General features: G+C 38.1%; 1 protein-coding gene across 1 annotated transcript; it reads left to right on the top strand.

The window, feature by feature from the left end:
• The first annotated feature begins 253 nt into the window (after positions 1–253).
• Positions 254–16,868, top strand: LOC134824637 (uncharacterized). The gene is made up of 6 exons (XM_063836599.1): positions 254–361; positions 4,611–4,700; positions 11,405–11,553; positions 12,148–12,232; positions 12,505–12,596; positions 16,300–16,868. Exons 1-6 carry the CDS (start codon positions 254–256, stop codon positions 16,460–16,462), a joined length of 687 nt encoding a protein of 228 aa, XP_063692669.1. The 3' UTR covers positions 16,463–16,868.
• The last annotated feature ends 25 nt before the right edge of the window (positions 16,869–16,893 follow it).

Here is a 16,893-nt window from a genome sequence, read left to right as displayed (position 1 = left end):
GTTAATTACTCACGAAAATAAAGTGGCAAGAATATCCCGCGACAAGGATGTAAAATAACAAACAACGTAGGAATGGTATTTTCTGGGTCCGGGACTCTAGGGCGTAAGACTCTAGGGCGTGAGACTTTAGGGCGGCGCCCTAACCCTAACCATCACCCTAACCCTAACCCTAACCCTTATCCTAACCCTAACCCTAACCCAAACCCAAACCCAAACCCAAACCCTAAGTATTTTCTAATCATATCTTATAGGAATGGTGGGGGATGAAGGCGAGGACATTTCCTCTTCAGTTAAAGAGACTGACTTTATCAGATCAGTTGATATGTCACTGATCCACGAGAGAACAGCTCTTCAAGCTGAGGTTGGTCACGTGTTATTCGCACAGTACTCCTCATGATTATTTGTTTCATGATTAGTTTGTTTATTCTGTTACGTGGCTTATTACTTATTCGTATATTCCCTTATTCTTACTACGGAGTTCTATACTGATCACTCTTAATTCGATATAACAAAAAAGAATTAAAAAACAATTATACATAAGCAATTTAGTATTAAACTTTCTGACACAAAATATTTTAAATCAAAATTAGTAAGAATTAAACGTGGTGCTCAGTTGACACTATTCAGTAATTAATATAATATCACCAAAAATAGCAGTATAATTATATATACTTATAATACTTAATGTGGATTTCCTGCATTCTGCTTCGTTATCATGTTTGAGTAGTGGACTTCTGCATCTGATTGGTTAGCTGGGTAAATTGATAGAAAATTAACAGATTCAGTGATAATAATTGTATCAGCAGATTCCTCAATCTTCTTCTTGATGTGTAATTCCCACGGAGTTTGATTGAACATATTAATACAGATCATGTCGTAAGATTAATGTTCTCGTTTTTCGTAATATACGGTATCACATTTTTCTCCTCTCCTTCATAGCTTGATCTTCAACTTCACCACTTGTTCCTGCTTGTTGGGTGGACATGACATCCTCTCCCACTTCAATTACTCTACACACATCGCGTCGTTCTTTCAGTTCCTTTAAAAGTGAATCACCAGATTTCCAAGCGTTCGGGTTGGAATTGTACATAATCACTGTTAAATGCACTCTCGCTCGGGAGAGTGCTAAATATAAGAAGAACGGATTAATGTATGATGATCTATAAATAGTATAGTTGTGGATACAGATAACAGCTGGCCACTCTGCTGACATACAAGTTGTCGGATAGTGAAATGCTATCTTATCGTCTTTGGTATTGAATGTCTCCAAAACACTGTTAACAGTATCGATGTACTTGTATGTCTCAGTTTTATCAGATACATCATGTGCATGATCAAATAGTACTGCGATATCCTTGTTCTCAAGCCTACTGTCAGGTCCACTTAATGCACTTAATGTTAATATATCCAGTTCTTTAGTCAGAATATTGCCCAATGTAGGTGCATCGTCAGCTTTCAGAAGGTAGATGGCTGGTTTTGTGCCACGAAGAAAATGACCTCTCTCTTGTTGTGGCGAAATTTCAGAAATTGTTCCAGCCATTAAAGCTTTCTTCTCGATGTGTTTTCTGATTATTAATAACACGATAGAAATCTCGAAAGTATTTCTCAGATTGACAAGGATTAATTCTGAGTCGACAAAATGACTTCTTAATTCAGTTTCACACGGAGTCTTAAAATTAAGAACGTGGCCATGTGATTGTCCTTTATCGCATAATATCCACAGTCTAATGTTGTTTGTTGCACTGTTCTTCACTAAAGGAAATAGTCCCTCAGATATAATATTATGATCTCTGTTAATGTTAACGTCAGCGATAGTTAGATCGTGTAGCATTTGATAATCGTCTATAAAAACGTATTCGAATGTCTCCAAGAAGGTGTACATACATTTTCCTAAACCCTTCCTTAAATGCAGTATAATGATTTTACTGTCACAGTCGGACAGTTGTTGTGATAACGATGTGTGTGCTTCATCCAATTTATCATCAATATTACCATCCCCTTTACTGACACTGTACCTGTACAATATCACGCTACATGTTGTAATCTTCTTCAGCAATACAAGGTGACGACTTAGTGCTGGATACCTGTTGATCCCACTTCTACCTGGAAGTATTAAAAGTATCCTTTTCTCTGGTGGTGTAGTCAGAGCAAGCTGAATAATCTTACCTATCATAACGATTGTTTTTCCTGCACCAGCGGGGCCCTCTACCCACAGGAATCTCTCATTGCTTTCAAACACTTGTCGCTGAGCTTTTGTAAGGCAGCTTATATCAAGGTATTTTTTGAAGAGTTCTGGTGCTTCTACAATTTCTGTATTTTCCAGATATTTCTTACTCTTCCTTCTTTAGAGTAGCCTTCTTGTTTCGCTTTGTCTAAATCTAATGACTGTTGTGTAACTAGCGCTTTTTTCAGTTTCCTATCAGTATCTATGATGCATTTAGACAGACTGCAATCAGACAACTCATATTCGTTCTTTTGATTCATACACCACAACCCAAGAAGACACCTTCTAACAGTTTCCATATGACTGATCGTAACATCTTCATTAATGACCGGTGGGGTTATCTTAGTGTCAAACCAGTGAGTAAAGTCCTCTAAATCCTCACTAAACAACAGATCTTTATGATCTGATATATATGGCTCGCCTACTTCTAGTCTGGATATGTTGCTGAACACTGTAAACTCGTACACGTCCAATGAGAATCCTACTGCCCTGATGAGGTCCACAATCATCGTCCTTTGCCTTTGAGCGTCCTCCTGATAACCTTTCAGTCTACTGTGATCTTCAGATGTCGTGCCTTTCACTTCGAACACTGCTACAAAGTTATCACACATAACAACGAAGTCAGTCTCACCATCTACGTTGTATTTTTGTTTTTGGTGACAATCGTGTTTCTTCGGTTTCTTTTTACACTTCTTCATGTTACAGTCATGTTCAGAACGGAATGCTGAGTACTGCTCATGTGTATAGTCCAGATTATGAACAACTATACCGTTTCTTAGATTTAACTCCTCAAAACTTCTGAAAACCTCAACCTCCGCTTCATAACCATCCTGTCCTTGTAAAACTTGATCTTCGGGGGGCTTTTCTATAAATTTTGAAACTGGAATTGGAGGTATCATGATAGGACCTGTAGCCCCATACCTTCTATTAATGCTTTGACAAAATCTTTCCACAATCTGTTTACCAGTTCCCTCAATCTCTTTACGGAGGAGCCAAGAATGTGAAGCCATAAATTATCTGATGGGGAATTGATCGTGAGTTTTGTATAATAGAAGTATCAATGCGAGTGTAAAGATGGATGAAAACACGTCGTGATAAAATAGATTACTAGACCGAAACAGGCAGGTTGAATTTAAGTTTTGAATTTAAGAAGACCTGTTACAACTCACAACTGATAAGTCCCGTGCAGTTGCACGCACATTGGCGACAATTTAATAATAGTGCTTTTAGTTTTATTTTTCCTTCAATATTATTGTCAACAATAGCGAAAAGCCAAAGAAAATCAAACATCGAATTCAATAACTGTCTAGCTATTGAATAACGGCGGTATATAACATAATATTGCTTTAGTTTAATTACAATAGTAATAGTACGAAACTTGAAGTTGAACTTGCAATTTGAACTCTGTTTCATTTGTTCCATATAACTATATAACATAATATTAAATATTTCTATACCAAAAAATCGAGACAATGTATAACAAAAACGCAAACTGAATTTTCATCATCGTTGTGAATTAGACAAAGTGACAATACAAATAAAAAAGGCAACCACGTTATTTACAACCTTACGCGCTAGCTCTCACAATATAAATGTAACACACACTGCATAATGTCGATTATATTCTTTAAAGCTGTGTGTAATATGAGCTGTGTGTAACATGAGCTGTGTTTAATATGGGGTCGTTCACATATTACATCATCAGCCGAGGGGGCCAGGGGGGGGAGGGTTTCCAAATGCTTACGGTTGATTACGGGGGGGGGGGGGGGGGGTGGTTGGTTGTTAATTACATAATCAAAATTTTATTTTTACCCTTTAGAATAGTAACAATTTGGCAACATTTTAATCCAAATTCCACTCAATTTCACTCTGATAGTGAAAAAATTAGAAATTGATCGGATATCCGACGCGACTATAGTAAGTAGTTTAGAGGGTGATTGGCCGGATATAATAACAATGATTTCGGCTCATTATGATCAAGGTAGCATCAAACGTAAAGAAAAGTGTTTCCAGGGAAAAACGTAAAAAAAGGGGGGGGGGGGGGGGGGCGGGGGGGCGGGGGTAAGGCCATAATTACGGGCTGGGTCTTGATTACGGTTGATTACGGAGGGGGGAGGGGGTCTAAATTGCTAAGATATTGATTATGTAATATGTGAACGACCCCTATGACAAAATAAAGATAAGATAAAATCGTACCAGCACGGTAGGAAGAAGTTGATGAACCTGTTTATAGTTATACAGGTTAGGTCGTTATATGTGTTTAAATTATAATAGAGAACTATATAGAATTAATAGAGAACTTAGCGTTAACTTCGTTAAACAAATCATATCCGTATACTTAATAGTTAACTACAAATACTAATATTACGGTTAATCACTATTGCAGGTCGTAAAGTGGTGTTCGAATCAGATCAAACGATCAAATGAGACGAATTTGTTCGCGCCCCCCGATGCCAACAAGTATTTCAAGGACAAGGTTTGTGGTTTTTAAAATTTTGTTATTTATTCGATGTACCTTACGAGACATATTTATATGGTACGAAATTTGGGGATTTTTGGAAAAAATCCCCATATTTTCGTACTACCAAAATTGTGGCCGCCATTTCAAAATCCCACACATTAATTTTTATGTAATTGGCTTAAATAGGGCTAATTTGAGGTGAATTTGTCAAATAATTTGTTTTACGTGTTTTGTGAGACAAGGATACGCATATCTCAGGTAAAAAGAAAGTTACTTAGTATAAAAATTACTGAATAGAAAATACTGGTTTTTCAGTGTTACGTGAAAAATGTGCGTCAGATTCAAAATTATCTCACATATAATTTTATATAGACTTCTATAACAACGACTAGTTTCACACTAGAAAAACATTAAGTACAAAATAGAATAAGGAAGACATGCAATTTTCACCCTTATGGAATAACTTGAACAGCTAAACATTGTTGTTAAACAAATGGATCCTGCTCCGAAAATTCTAACATTTCAATTGCCTCAGTTATAGCTGATTTCCTAAATCCGTTTTTAATGATAGTTTTACCACGATCTGTATGAAACTTATCAAATATTTCTACAATCCATCTTGCATGTTTATCCTTCAAAACGGACAACCTTAAATCGACACTGACATTTAGTTTTTCACGATTTTTAAAAATTCCATCAAAAACTGATTTTGATTTCTCTGAAATAATTTAGCGTGAAAATGCGACAATTTAATTTGGGGTACGAAATTTGGGGATTTCTGAAAAAAATCCCCATATTTTCGTTCCCCCATAATTCCGATCCCCAGAATTATGATCCACATAAATATGTCTTGTAAGGTATTTATTTTTGTTGTTTTAAAAAATGTATATTATTGATGTCAACATTATTTAGTGGTGGTGCAAGTTGTGGTGGTGCAAGTTGTCCACATTTATTTCGACAGCGATTCAAGAATTTTGTTGGTTACTGCTAGAAGTTAATCGGCTAAACGATGTCTTTTATCAGAATAATGGGGATCTCCTCCCAATAAAATTTCCAATTTTTCTGTTCATTGATTTTATTTATTAATTTAAGTTAATTGATCTGATTCCTTTTTATTGGATTCCCGTATTTGTCTATCAGTCACTTTTTTAATTACAATTCGACGTTCGTGTCTCAAAAAACAGTTTAAGATACGAAATCATTTGATTCTTCATTGACCATTGTTGAAATTCCTAACAGTTCTTCGCCAATATTGTGTGTGACTTCATTTGTGTGTGATGCTCAAGTCCCCATAAAGTTGGTATTCATGACCGGGAGTAGTCTCGATCTAGTTTCTTTTTCTAGATAACAAATTCCATCTTCACTGGGTGCATGTGGTGACATCTGTGTCATTGTTTGCTGTTTGCTGTTTGCTGTTTACTTTTTCATTATTAGTACTACGGATAAAGTTATCTACGTAAACGGGTATGGAACGTCAATAATCGGCCTTTTCAGGATAGCATGAAAAAGTGCGTGTCATTGACAACCTTTCCCTGAGTCAAAAACTATATTATGATTCTTTGATTTGTGTCACGTGATGTTATTGCAGTATTCTGATAAGACGGTTGCTTCACATCTGACCTGGGCATGCAGTTTTATTGGGCTATGTTTAAGTGTGTGACTTATTCAGGTGAGAAATTTTCTTTGTTCTGTGAACACACGCTCCTCGCACTTCTAAAGTTTAATTGTCTGGTATGTTACCGACACTGTGTTATGATTGGTTGTGTGATGAATACTTTTTAAGCTTTAAGTCACGTGATATTAGTCACGTGATCTTTAAGCTAGTCACGTGCTCTGATAACCCAGAACTTTGCCCTGAACTTCACACGTCCCTCACGCCTATCAATTTAACACACATTTAACGGAGTGACTGACCTTTCACCGCGGGGGGTGTTGATTTGTTGAAATTGTTGAGTTGTTGTTAGCCCTCTCTTATATATATATATATCTGTGTGGTTTACCATTTTTTATTTGTCTGTTTTCGTTTCCTGAGCTCCCGATTTCAAAAATTAAAGTCATTATTTTTAAATAATACTCTAATTAACTGTTTTAAGTATCATGTTAAGTTAAGGTGTAGAATTTCAAATGTAGAATGTATAGATGTAGAATCTCAGGTAAAACGTTGAACTCTTTGTAATTACAGTGTTTAATTCCAAAATTAAAGTTAAAAATTTCCATTTGCGACGTATCTACTTGTGTACATCTGAAACACATGGGTTAAACACTGTGCCGTATCCTTGTGACATATGTCAGCACTTTGACGTACTTTACCTTTGTGATGCGTCCTGTTGGGTTCGTAAATCGTGGTTAGTTTGAAAATTACTATTGTCTGATTGTTTAGTTTGGATTGAATACAGCTCTCTGATTGGTTAGTTTTGATTGAATACAGCTCTCTGGTTGGTTAGTTTGGATTGAATACAGCTCTCTGGTTGGTTAGTTTGTCAATACTAGTACATGACTCTAATTGGATGGGTTTTATTACATGACGACACTTCCCTGGCTAATACCCCAGAAATACCAGAATATTTGTGATATCCAGATATCATCTCCCTGACTAAGTCTAGCGTAGTGTAACAATCGTCACTCGGTGATACATGTGATAGAGTGTTGCTTTGTATCTAAATTAATTTTATTAGTCTTTTCTTTTGTTTCTCCTTTCTCGTTTTCTCTTGTCCAGGACAACACTTTTGTTTGAACAGCCAATCAGACACCTGTATTTTGGTCACGTGGTTTAAACAGCTAGTCGGAGATGTTTGAATCCCAGTATTCTTACTGACAATAACATCATGTGGACACTGGACTATGTTAATAAACTAGGAAACAGTAGAAAGCAGTAATACTGTGCGCGTTTTTTAAGTGTTTTCTGTAATTTTTCGCATCCTTAAATTAAAGATTATTAGTATCATTAATTAAAGATTATTAGTTCGCAACGTACATTTTTTAGTCGCTTACCTGTTAGTTGATACCCTAAACCAGTATAATTGTTGTTGATCGTACGTTTACCGCTCTTTATTACATGTATTGTCCTAGATTCCTCTCTTGAATTACAAAACAATGATTGAGGGAGTTGGAGGCTACCCCACGTCGTTTGAGCACCGTATCATATTGTAAACCATGTAGACGATGTAATTTTGAAACTTAATACCATCGTGATCCGTTGTGATCGTTTCGTTAATTTGAAGTCGTTTATTTTAACGTTGGGCCAAACTGTATAGTCCTTGTTAAGCTTCTTCTTCTTCATTAATTAAGGTTTAACTTTGGAGTTCATCCTGATCCAGTGGCGTAACGAAGGGCCCCGCTGACCCCGCCGTGCTCTAGAAACACACTTTTTTAAAGATTTTACCGGCGTATCCTCTAAAATCACCTAATTTGTCCAATTTTAGGGAGGGGCGCCAAAAGGGGAGGGGGCGCCAACAGGGGGCGCTTTTTTCGGCAACGTATTACGCCACTGACTGTTCATCATTGAATGTGTGGCCCGACCCCTCTGCAATATTTAATCCTAAACATTTCCACTTTTCCTGGCACCATTATTTGTTTCGTATTTTGTGTCACCGAGAAAGGTTTGCATCTTATCTGTAGGCTACTGTTCAATTACAGCATAGCATATAAAGAGAATCAGCACTTTATCAACGTAGATTATAGAATTTATTATCTTTAAGCAGTTAAATTGTTCTCTTTTATAGTTCGGGACCTACTCTCACTTGGCCAGTTTATTTTCTTCAGTATTTATTTTCAATTAAATTGGGAAGAATTGGAATAATAGCTTGAGATTAAGATATATGGTGCATGCTCATTGCTCCTGATACTCCGCACTGATTGGTTGGTTTGTGGCACGTGCTCCTGATACTCTGCACTGCTTGGTTGGTTTGTGTCACGTGCTTCTGATACTCTGCACTGATTGGTTGGTTTGTGGCACGTGCTTCTGATACTCTGCACTGATTGGTTGGTTTGTGGCACGTGCTTCTGATACTCTGCACTGATTGGTTGGTTTGTGTCACGTGCTCCTGATACTCTGCACTGATTGGTTGGTTTGTGTCACGTGGTAGCCCACTACAATTAGCTGGGTCCCTTATTTCCTGGTCCCCTTTATACAGCTCGCTCTAAGGTACACTTCAGTTACTACCCCACTTTAATTGCCCTCACCTAATTCTATACTCTCTCTGTTGAAGTGATGTACTGTTCAGTGTTCGGTGTACGTATAACTATAACTCTGAAAATATGTGATATTATTGTTCTTTTTAGTTGTTAATCCCCATCGCTAACCTTTTTGTAAATTTTTTTATCTAGACACTTATTTTACTTCGGTGTATTCCAACAGCCACAATGTTACACAAGTGCAACCAGCCAATTACAGGAAGCCGAAGGATCTTTTTGGCCAGTGACGGTTAAGGTAGTGTGTACCATACTTTCTTCGTCCGAGACTTTGCTGCAAATTGCAGCTCCTCATTTAACCCTCACACCCGATTTCTCGAGTATTCGGCTGAGTAGACCGGGGGGCTGCATAGACCACTCATGATCCTTAGCTGAACGTCGAGTGTCGACGACGCTCACCCCGCGACCAGGCAGTCAGTGGGTTTCGAACTCGCAACCTAACGATTGTAAGACAGGCGTTCTAACCAACTGCGCTACCTGGCCGCTGAAAAAAATAACCGATTCACTTTTTAGATATTCATTAAAACCAACTCACGTTTCCAGTAAAAGCGCAAAGCATAGCAGTGTTATGCTTCACTGTTTCCTCTGAAATTTGCTGGGAAAATTATCTAATCAAGCCACAAAGTGTTTCATCACATAATTTATGCACCTCAACTGTAGCACCTCGATCTTAGCACATCGATCTTAAAAATAAAACTACTTTCCAAAATCGTGAATTTCAATCAGATCTAAACACAACATAACACGATGTTCGCTAAACTATGATATTGAGACGATAATTATGTGCTCATAATTAGCGTAATTAGCGTAATATGCTCGTAATTAGCGTTCCGACACGTTAAGCTCTCAAGTTCATTTCCTGTATTGTTCGGCAAGCTTACAGTTACAAGTTACATGGTAATATAATTACAGTTTACTTACACTGTATGACACTTGAAGCGTTCATTTAGGTTTGGTTAGTTCGTTGTTTAAACTATCAACTGTTATCTGGATTCTGAACCTCATGTTGGATGAATAAGTTTCTTCTTTTCTTTTCAAAAACTGATGAGACAGCTGGAATCGAATCGTAAATTTGAAGAGTTTCTATACATTATAGTTGGGTGTTTTACTATGCAGATATTCTAGCACCAGTATAAGCAACTCAATCAATTACAACCCACAACTTTCATTTGTCGACGTTTTCGATTGGCTAGTTGGAATCACGTGCTACGTTTCCTGCGTTCTGATTGGCGGGAGTATTTTCCCTGTAACTGGTACTACTCGTACAGACTCAACTCTGCTCTCTTTTATACTTTGGAACTGTTTTAATCTTACCGCGATAGAAAATAGCTTTATTTCTTAACAGACATGTGTGTTATTGTGGAGTGGAAGAAATTTTTGAAAGTTTATTTTGAGTATCTAATCAGCAGAAGCTATTACGGCTACAAGTGTTGCGTCAGTACTATTACATTTTCGTTTTGTCTACCAAGTGGAATTATACCGATATTTTGTATTCTGTATTCTGTTTATATTCTGTTTATATTCTGTTTAAAATTAGATACTATGTAGTATACTTGCAACATATGGATCCCAAAAAATCCAACAAAATCAATCTGTTAGAAACTTCGTGCAATTTCTGGGTAGATCAAAAATTCCCATTATATAAAATTATGAAAATATAAAATATTGATATAATTAAGACATGCATGAATTTTGATTAACTTGCTATAAAACTGGCTTCAAACATAAAAGCTATTTCGCATAACTATACTTGCCAGTTATTTCTATTTACTGTGACATTTTAATTGTCTTGATACTTTAATATCTTGTAGATTTCGCAAACTATTTTTGAGCAGTTTTTATTATAATTATCATGTGAGGTATTTTAGAGAATATATAAGAGGATAAATACTCTTGTATCATCTCCATCAACATTATTAATGTTAACTATTTCCTTAATTATGTAGAAATTGTACAGCAATACTAGGGTAATGGGACTACTTAATTGTAGCACGTTTGACACAAATCACAACGACACACAATACTGTAGGCAAATCGAAAGTGAAAGTGATTGAGTGAAAGTGAAACTGAGAGATGGGGTTTGACATAAAGAAATATTTGAGACGATCACAGGGTGACTACCACGTAAGGAAAAAAAAGCACAATTAATTGCTGAGCTGATATTCGTGATATGAGGTTTTCTGGGTCATTTCCCGATTTAAATATAATTATATGTAATGCCAAATATGTAGTTAATAGTGAATATTAGTGATCTTTGCTGCCAGCTGCAACATCATGGGTGATTACCAGATTGTTTTGTATCACTTTTTTACAAAATAAAGTGAGGGGGTGGTGGTAATCACTGACCCCCTCCGATATTTAATTTCCTCAACTGTCAACGCGCGGCGCACATTCTTAAGATAAACGAAGATTAAAGATTCACAAACTCTGCGTAGATTAACAGTTGTATTGGGTCAATGTGATAAAATAACAAATATTTGGTCGTTTCATTATTTCTTAAATAACAAATAACAGTTCCTTCATCTCAGTTGTGTGAGCTACAAATACAAGTGTTAGAACGGAGCAAGGTGATAGCCCAGCTACAAGCGAGACTTACTGAACTGATAATAAACTGCCCTGAGTCAGCAGCCTCGCTACAGCAACTCAAACGGACCATGGAGTCCCTCAAATTCAAGAGGTTTGTGTTTTACGGGTTTAAATGTTTTGTTTTATGGAATTTAAACGCTCGTTTCTGGTAATAACACCGCTTCAAATTTGTACTTAATTGAATTATCTGGTTCATGATTGGTCCAACAGTTGACCATTGATCGATTGTCCATAATGTCCAACAGTTGACCATTGATCGATTGTCCATAATGTCCAACAGTTGACCATTGATCGATTGTCCATAATGTCCAACAGTTGACCAGTGATCGATTGTCCATAATGTCCAACAGACGATTAGTGATCGATTGTCCATAATGTCCAACAGTTAACCAGTGATCGATTGTCCATAATGTCCAACAGACGATTAGTGATCGATTGTCCATAATGTCCAACAGTTAACCAGTGATCGATTGTCCATAATGTCCAACAGACGATTAGTGATCGATTGTCCATAATGTCCAACAGTTAACCAGTGATCGATTGTCCATAATGTCCAACAGTTAACCAGTGATCGATTGTCCATAATGTCCAACAGTTAACCAGTGATCGATTGTCCATAATGTCCAACAGACGACTAGTGATTGGCTAGTTTGGTTATTTCCATAACACGTGACTCCCCCTCTAGGGAGACAAACAAGTATGGATATGGACAGGACGTGGTGAAGATAGCTTGTGATGCTGTAGACTCTGTTAAAAGTCTAGTTGAACAGGTTTGTTATAGTACCTAATAACTTAATTAGTTTGACAGGTTTGTAGTACCTAATTGCAGAGCAGGCAGAAGTTAACCCTATACAACTCTGCAAATACAGCCGCAAGAATTAGCCTGTTCCACTTTTGTTTAATAATTAGGGGTCGAGTTCACATATTACGTAATCAGCTGAGGGGGTTAAAAATTGTCCAAAAAGTGATTACGTAATATGTGAACGACCCCTTATATAGATTTAAATTGGAAACTTTTTGCTAACCAATATTCATATGACAGGTACCATGTGATTTTGCAACAGTAGAAGAGACAGTGAAGGAGCGAATATACCGGTCACTCAGTGAAAACGCTGCTCACAAGAAAAAACGAGGGTAAGACTAAGTACTTAGAATATTTAGAATATTTAGAATATTTAGCACTTAGAATATTTTTTTAATTTTAGTAATATCAATAGAAAATGAGGGTTTCCAGCTGTTGGTAGAATGTTATCTAAAATCCTTGACAGGTCTCAGTCAACTTATTTGAGGAGTGTTATAAAGTTGTTGTACTCTATAAGTGTATATTCACCTACAAGCATAACTGCTTGGCGTGATGAGGTACATCTTTGATTGGTCGAAGGTCTTTCAACAACACAGCATCATCATTTTCATAGTAGTCCCCGGCTTATGACGGGTTCATAGCGGTATTAAACATGTTTTTCTGGGCCCAAACATTCTACGCTCCTACTATGCTATTACTGGTCTCTTGACTAACTCCCAATCATCTGTCCATATGGTATTGTTTCTGGACAAATAGATGGTATACGATGCCCTCAGGCTGATCTCAGCGATCTTCATGCAGGCCTTCTTCTTCTCTTTGTTGTTTACGTTCAGGTGGTTCATAAAGGTTGGGAGGCTATAGTTGTAAATGCCTCGAGCTCCCACTTCTACTGTCTGGAGCTTGCAAGCCCATCCGTTGGCTTCTATCTCTTCTGTCAGCTGCTGATATCTCTTCATCTTTCGCTTCTCTTGATCAGCAAAGTTCTGCTCATTTCCACAAGTCAGCTCCATTAGATAAACCTTCTTTGCTTTATCTGAATAGATCACTACATCAGGTCTTAGTGGTGTAGCTGCAATGTGCTGCGGGAAGTTCCTCTGTCTCTCATCCTCATCAAATATTATCTTCCAGTCGTTGGCATCTGAAAAGAAATATCTTTTGGTCTTATGATGAGTTGGGTCAGCTAAGGTAACCTTCTCGCGCTTATTGCCTGCCTTGTGAAAGACCGACGGTGCCCTCTTCGATTCCTTGGCGATGTCGGAATTAAACTCTTCAATCTGTGATGAAACAGTCTTCATGATTTCACGTAGGACCTGATCATGGCGCCAGTTGAAACGTCCCTGTCTCAGTGCAACCTTGCAGAACGTGAGGATATGATTGAGTGTCCCTTGTTTGCTGCAGAGTTTACAGTTTCCTGAAACGGCTTTATTCCAAAGCTTTAGGTTGCTAGGTGTTGACGCAGTGTCATGGATGGCATTGACATGAAACTTTAACAGTTCCGGACTAAGTTGATAGATCAGGTTATTCCACGTGGTGTCAAATGTCATTGTATTTTCCCATGTGAGAAAGAGGTTTTGCCGCTTTTTGTCAAAAAGTGAACAAATAAGTGTCTCTTCATCAAAGGTCCTCACCATGTTGGTTAGCAGTTTCCTCTCTGATGTGTCCTCATATCTTGTCCCATACCCGAGGCCAGTTGTACCAACTGCAGGTTTTCCAACTAACTCTTGGAAGTAAAGTTGGCGCTGACGGTCTTTCAGCTCTTTGGGATAAGACCACATCTTCTGTGTGTCTGCAATAGCCTTATGGTTAGAGTACACTTTTTTGATGTAGGGGTCACTTGAGTTACAAAGTTGGTGTCCCTTAATAAGTTGGATGACTTTGTACTCAGTGCAGATGTTTTTCAGCTGCAATCCTTTCTGGTCTCTACTCCTGTAGAGGACGGTGGTGGTACAAGGATGCGCAATCCCTAGCCACTTCTTAAGGTATCTGTTACACAGTGCCTCAAGCTCTCTCACAAATGTGATGGGTAGGTTATAAACAGTAAACCCCCATGACATCTTACTAATGATGAGGTGGTTATACACCCACGCCTTCATTGGACCAGTGATTTCATCATTAGATGTTGTTTCCAAAAGGTCCTCTAACTTCTTCTTAATCATGGACCGAATTTCCTTCACCTCAAGATCTACATACATGTACATTCCTAGGAACTTCATTGGTGCTTGGATAATGGACGGCACCTGTTGTTCGCTTAGTACAAACTCTGCATCATAGGTATTGTACTTTCCTCCAGTACACTTCATAGACATAGACAGGCACTTCGATGGTTTAGCCTTCATTTTCTTCGACCAGTCCAGGAACTCTTCTACTACCTTCAACATCTTCTTCATCTCCTTCTCGCTCTTCGACAGCAGGGTTAGGTCATCAGCAAATGCTTTCTTTGAGGTCTTGCTATCACTGAAGCTTGGCTCGTACCCAACTTGACTGCACAGTACAGCTAGAAGTTCCAGTAGGATGTTGAATACTATAAGGAACAGGATCACGGACAGTGGGTCTCCCTGGAACAGGCCTAGCTCATACCAGAATGTTCTGGATGTCCATTTCCTGCACTTAACTAGGACACTGAGGCTTCCATAATACTCAATTATAAGCTTAATGAAGCTTTCAGGTAGGTGGTACCGGCGTAGGGCATAAATAATAAGGCTGTGCGGGACTCTCCCATACGCATTCATAAGGTCAATCCAGATCACGTGGACTTGTCTTCTGTGGCTTTTAGCATCTTTAATCTCTTCAAGGAGGGCTTGAGTGTGTTCTAGGCAACCAGGGGTTTTCTTCATGAAACCTTTCTGCACTGAGGTGTCAATGAACAGATTTCGTGTCATGTGCTCAAGTACACGGTCTCCCCAGATGGCAAAGAACAGCTTCCCACTACAGTTTTGGAGTGTGATGTTACGGAACTTGCCAGGATCTTTTAGATCATCCGTTTTAGGAATTAATGTACTCACTCCCACCTTCCACTGTGGGGGGACAACTCCTGTTTTCCAAATCCTGCATATCAGATGGTGTAGATGGTGACTGAAAGTTCGACACTTCTTGTAGATCAGGTAGTTGACACCATTTGACCCAGGTGCTGACTTATTTCTCCTTGACTTAAGCTTTAGGTGGAATTCATCCCATGTGGGTGGCGCTGTACTGCAGATCCAATCAGGTTTGTCAAGGTCTTTCAGTCCTGTGGGGTTTACATATTCACGCTCTCGGTCATCATCTTTGTACTCCTTTTCAAAGAACTTAGATGCTTCTTCACTGTCGAACTCAGGCTCTTTATCTTTAGTCTCTTCCTTCGTGAGCAGTTTCTTACCATACTCAGAAGGGTTTTTTCTAAAGAGTTTGGAGCTATTCTCTTTCATCTTTTTCCTTTCTTTCTTCTGGGCGGTCTTTCTTGCTTTGTTATGAAGTCGTACTAGTTTCAGGTAAGAAATCTTCTGTCTTTTAACCTGTTCATCATCATTCGAGTCGCATACTCTCTTCCATTCCTTTCTACTCTCTTTCTTCATTTCCCTCAACCATGTCTGCACTCAGCATCAAGTCTCGGTTTTTTCTTCGATGGTATAATATTTGTTGAACCAACTTCGCATATCAACTCGAGGTAATCATAGGTGGTGTTCTCAAGTAACTCCAAACCCTTACTAGGGTCGCTGTGTGTAGTGAACTGGAGACCAATTAGACCGAGGTCTTGATCAATCTTGTCCCACCTAATATCATTGGCCTTAGGTAGTTTTAATCGAGTTTTAATAACTACCGGTTCTGGTGGATCTGCGTGAGATCTAAAGTTTGCAGACGTAGACGTCCTCCATTTTGCACTGTGGTTTGTATCCTGGCTGGGTTCCGTCTCCGTGTTACCTCCTTCCTGACCGATAATGCCTACGGCATCCTCTTCCAGGCTCTTGTCCGGTGTCTGCTTACAAAATCTCGCGTGTTTCTTCACGTGCTTAACATTCTTACTTACATTTGTTACAATTATTTAACTAATTTTTTCAGGAGTTTGCTACGAAACAGGTCCTTGAGTACCAACCACGTTTCAACGTCAACCAGCAGCACTAGCAGCGGTTTCCATAGCAACGATACCCACTTACCTGGAAACAGTGAAACACGAGACATTAGAGCTTTATCAAACTTGGACATGAACGACAGTGGACTTTGAGACATAATAATGAACAAATGCTCTATTGATGGTGCAGCTTGATTATTACTAATCTGTGTAACTGTGTTATAATAAGATGTGTAGATGAGATTGGGTTAGAATTTACGATTTAACAGATCTCATTGTTTTTATGTTTGATATATTATTGTATGTATTTCGTCAATTTGACTGTCGACCTTTGAGATGTAACTGTAACTGACTAATCGACTTGTAAATACATGTGGATCGATTTTTATACTCTTTATATTTTTATCTTGGAATATAGTATTGTTTTTGAGTAGTGTTTAAGATGGTGAAATTATATCAAATAAGTACAGTTTGTTTCTTTCTGTCATTTTAATCTATGGTGACAACTCTGGTTATGTACTGATTTATGGTGGACCTTATTTCATTTTCAATCAATTTAAATGCTATTTTACTTTTCTCAAAAC

The sequence above is a fragment of the Bolinopsis microptera genome, chromosome 12 (genome assembly GCF_026151205.1).
Source record: "Bolinopsis microptera isolate Bmic1 chromosome 12, MBARI_Bmic_1.0, whole genome shotgun sequence".
In the NCBI taxonomy this organism is placed as follows: Eukaryota; Metazoa; Ctenophora; class Tentaculata; order Lobata; family Bolinopsidae; genus Bolinopsis; species Bolinopsis microptera.
This window is presented reverse-complemented; position numbering and strand designations above follow the sequence as displayed.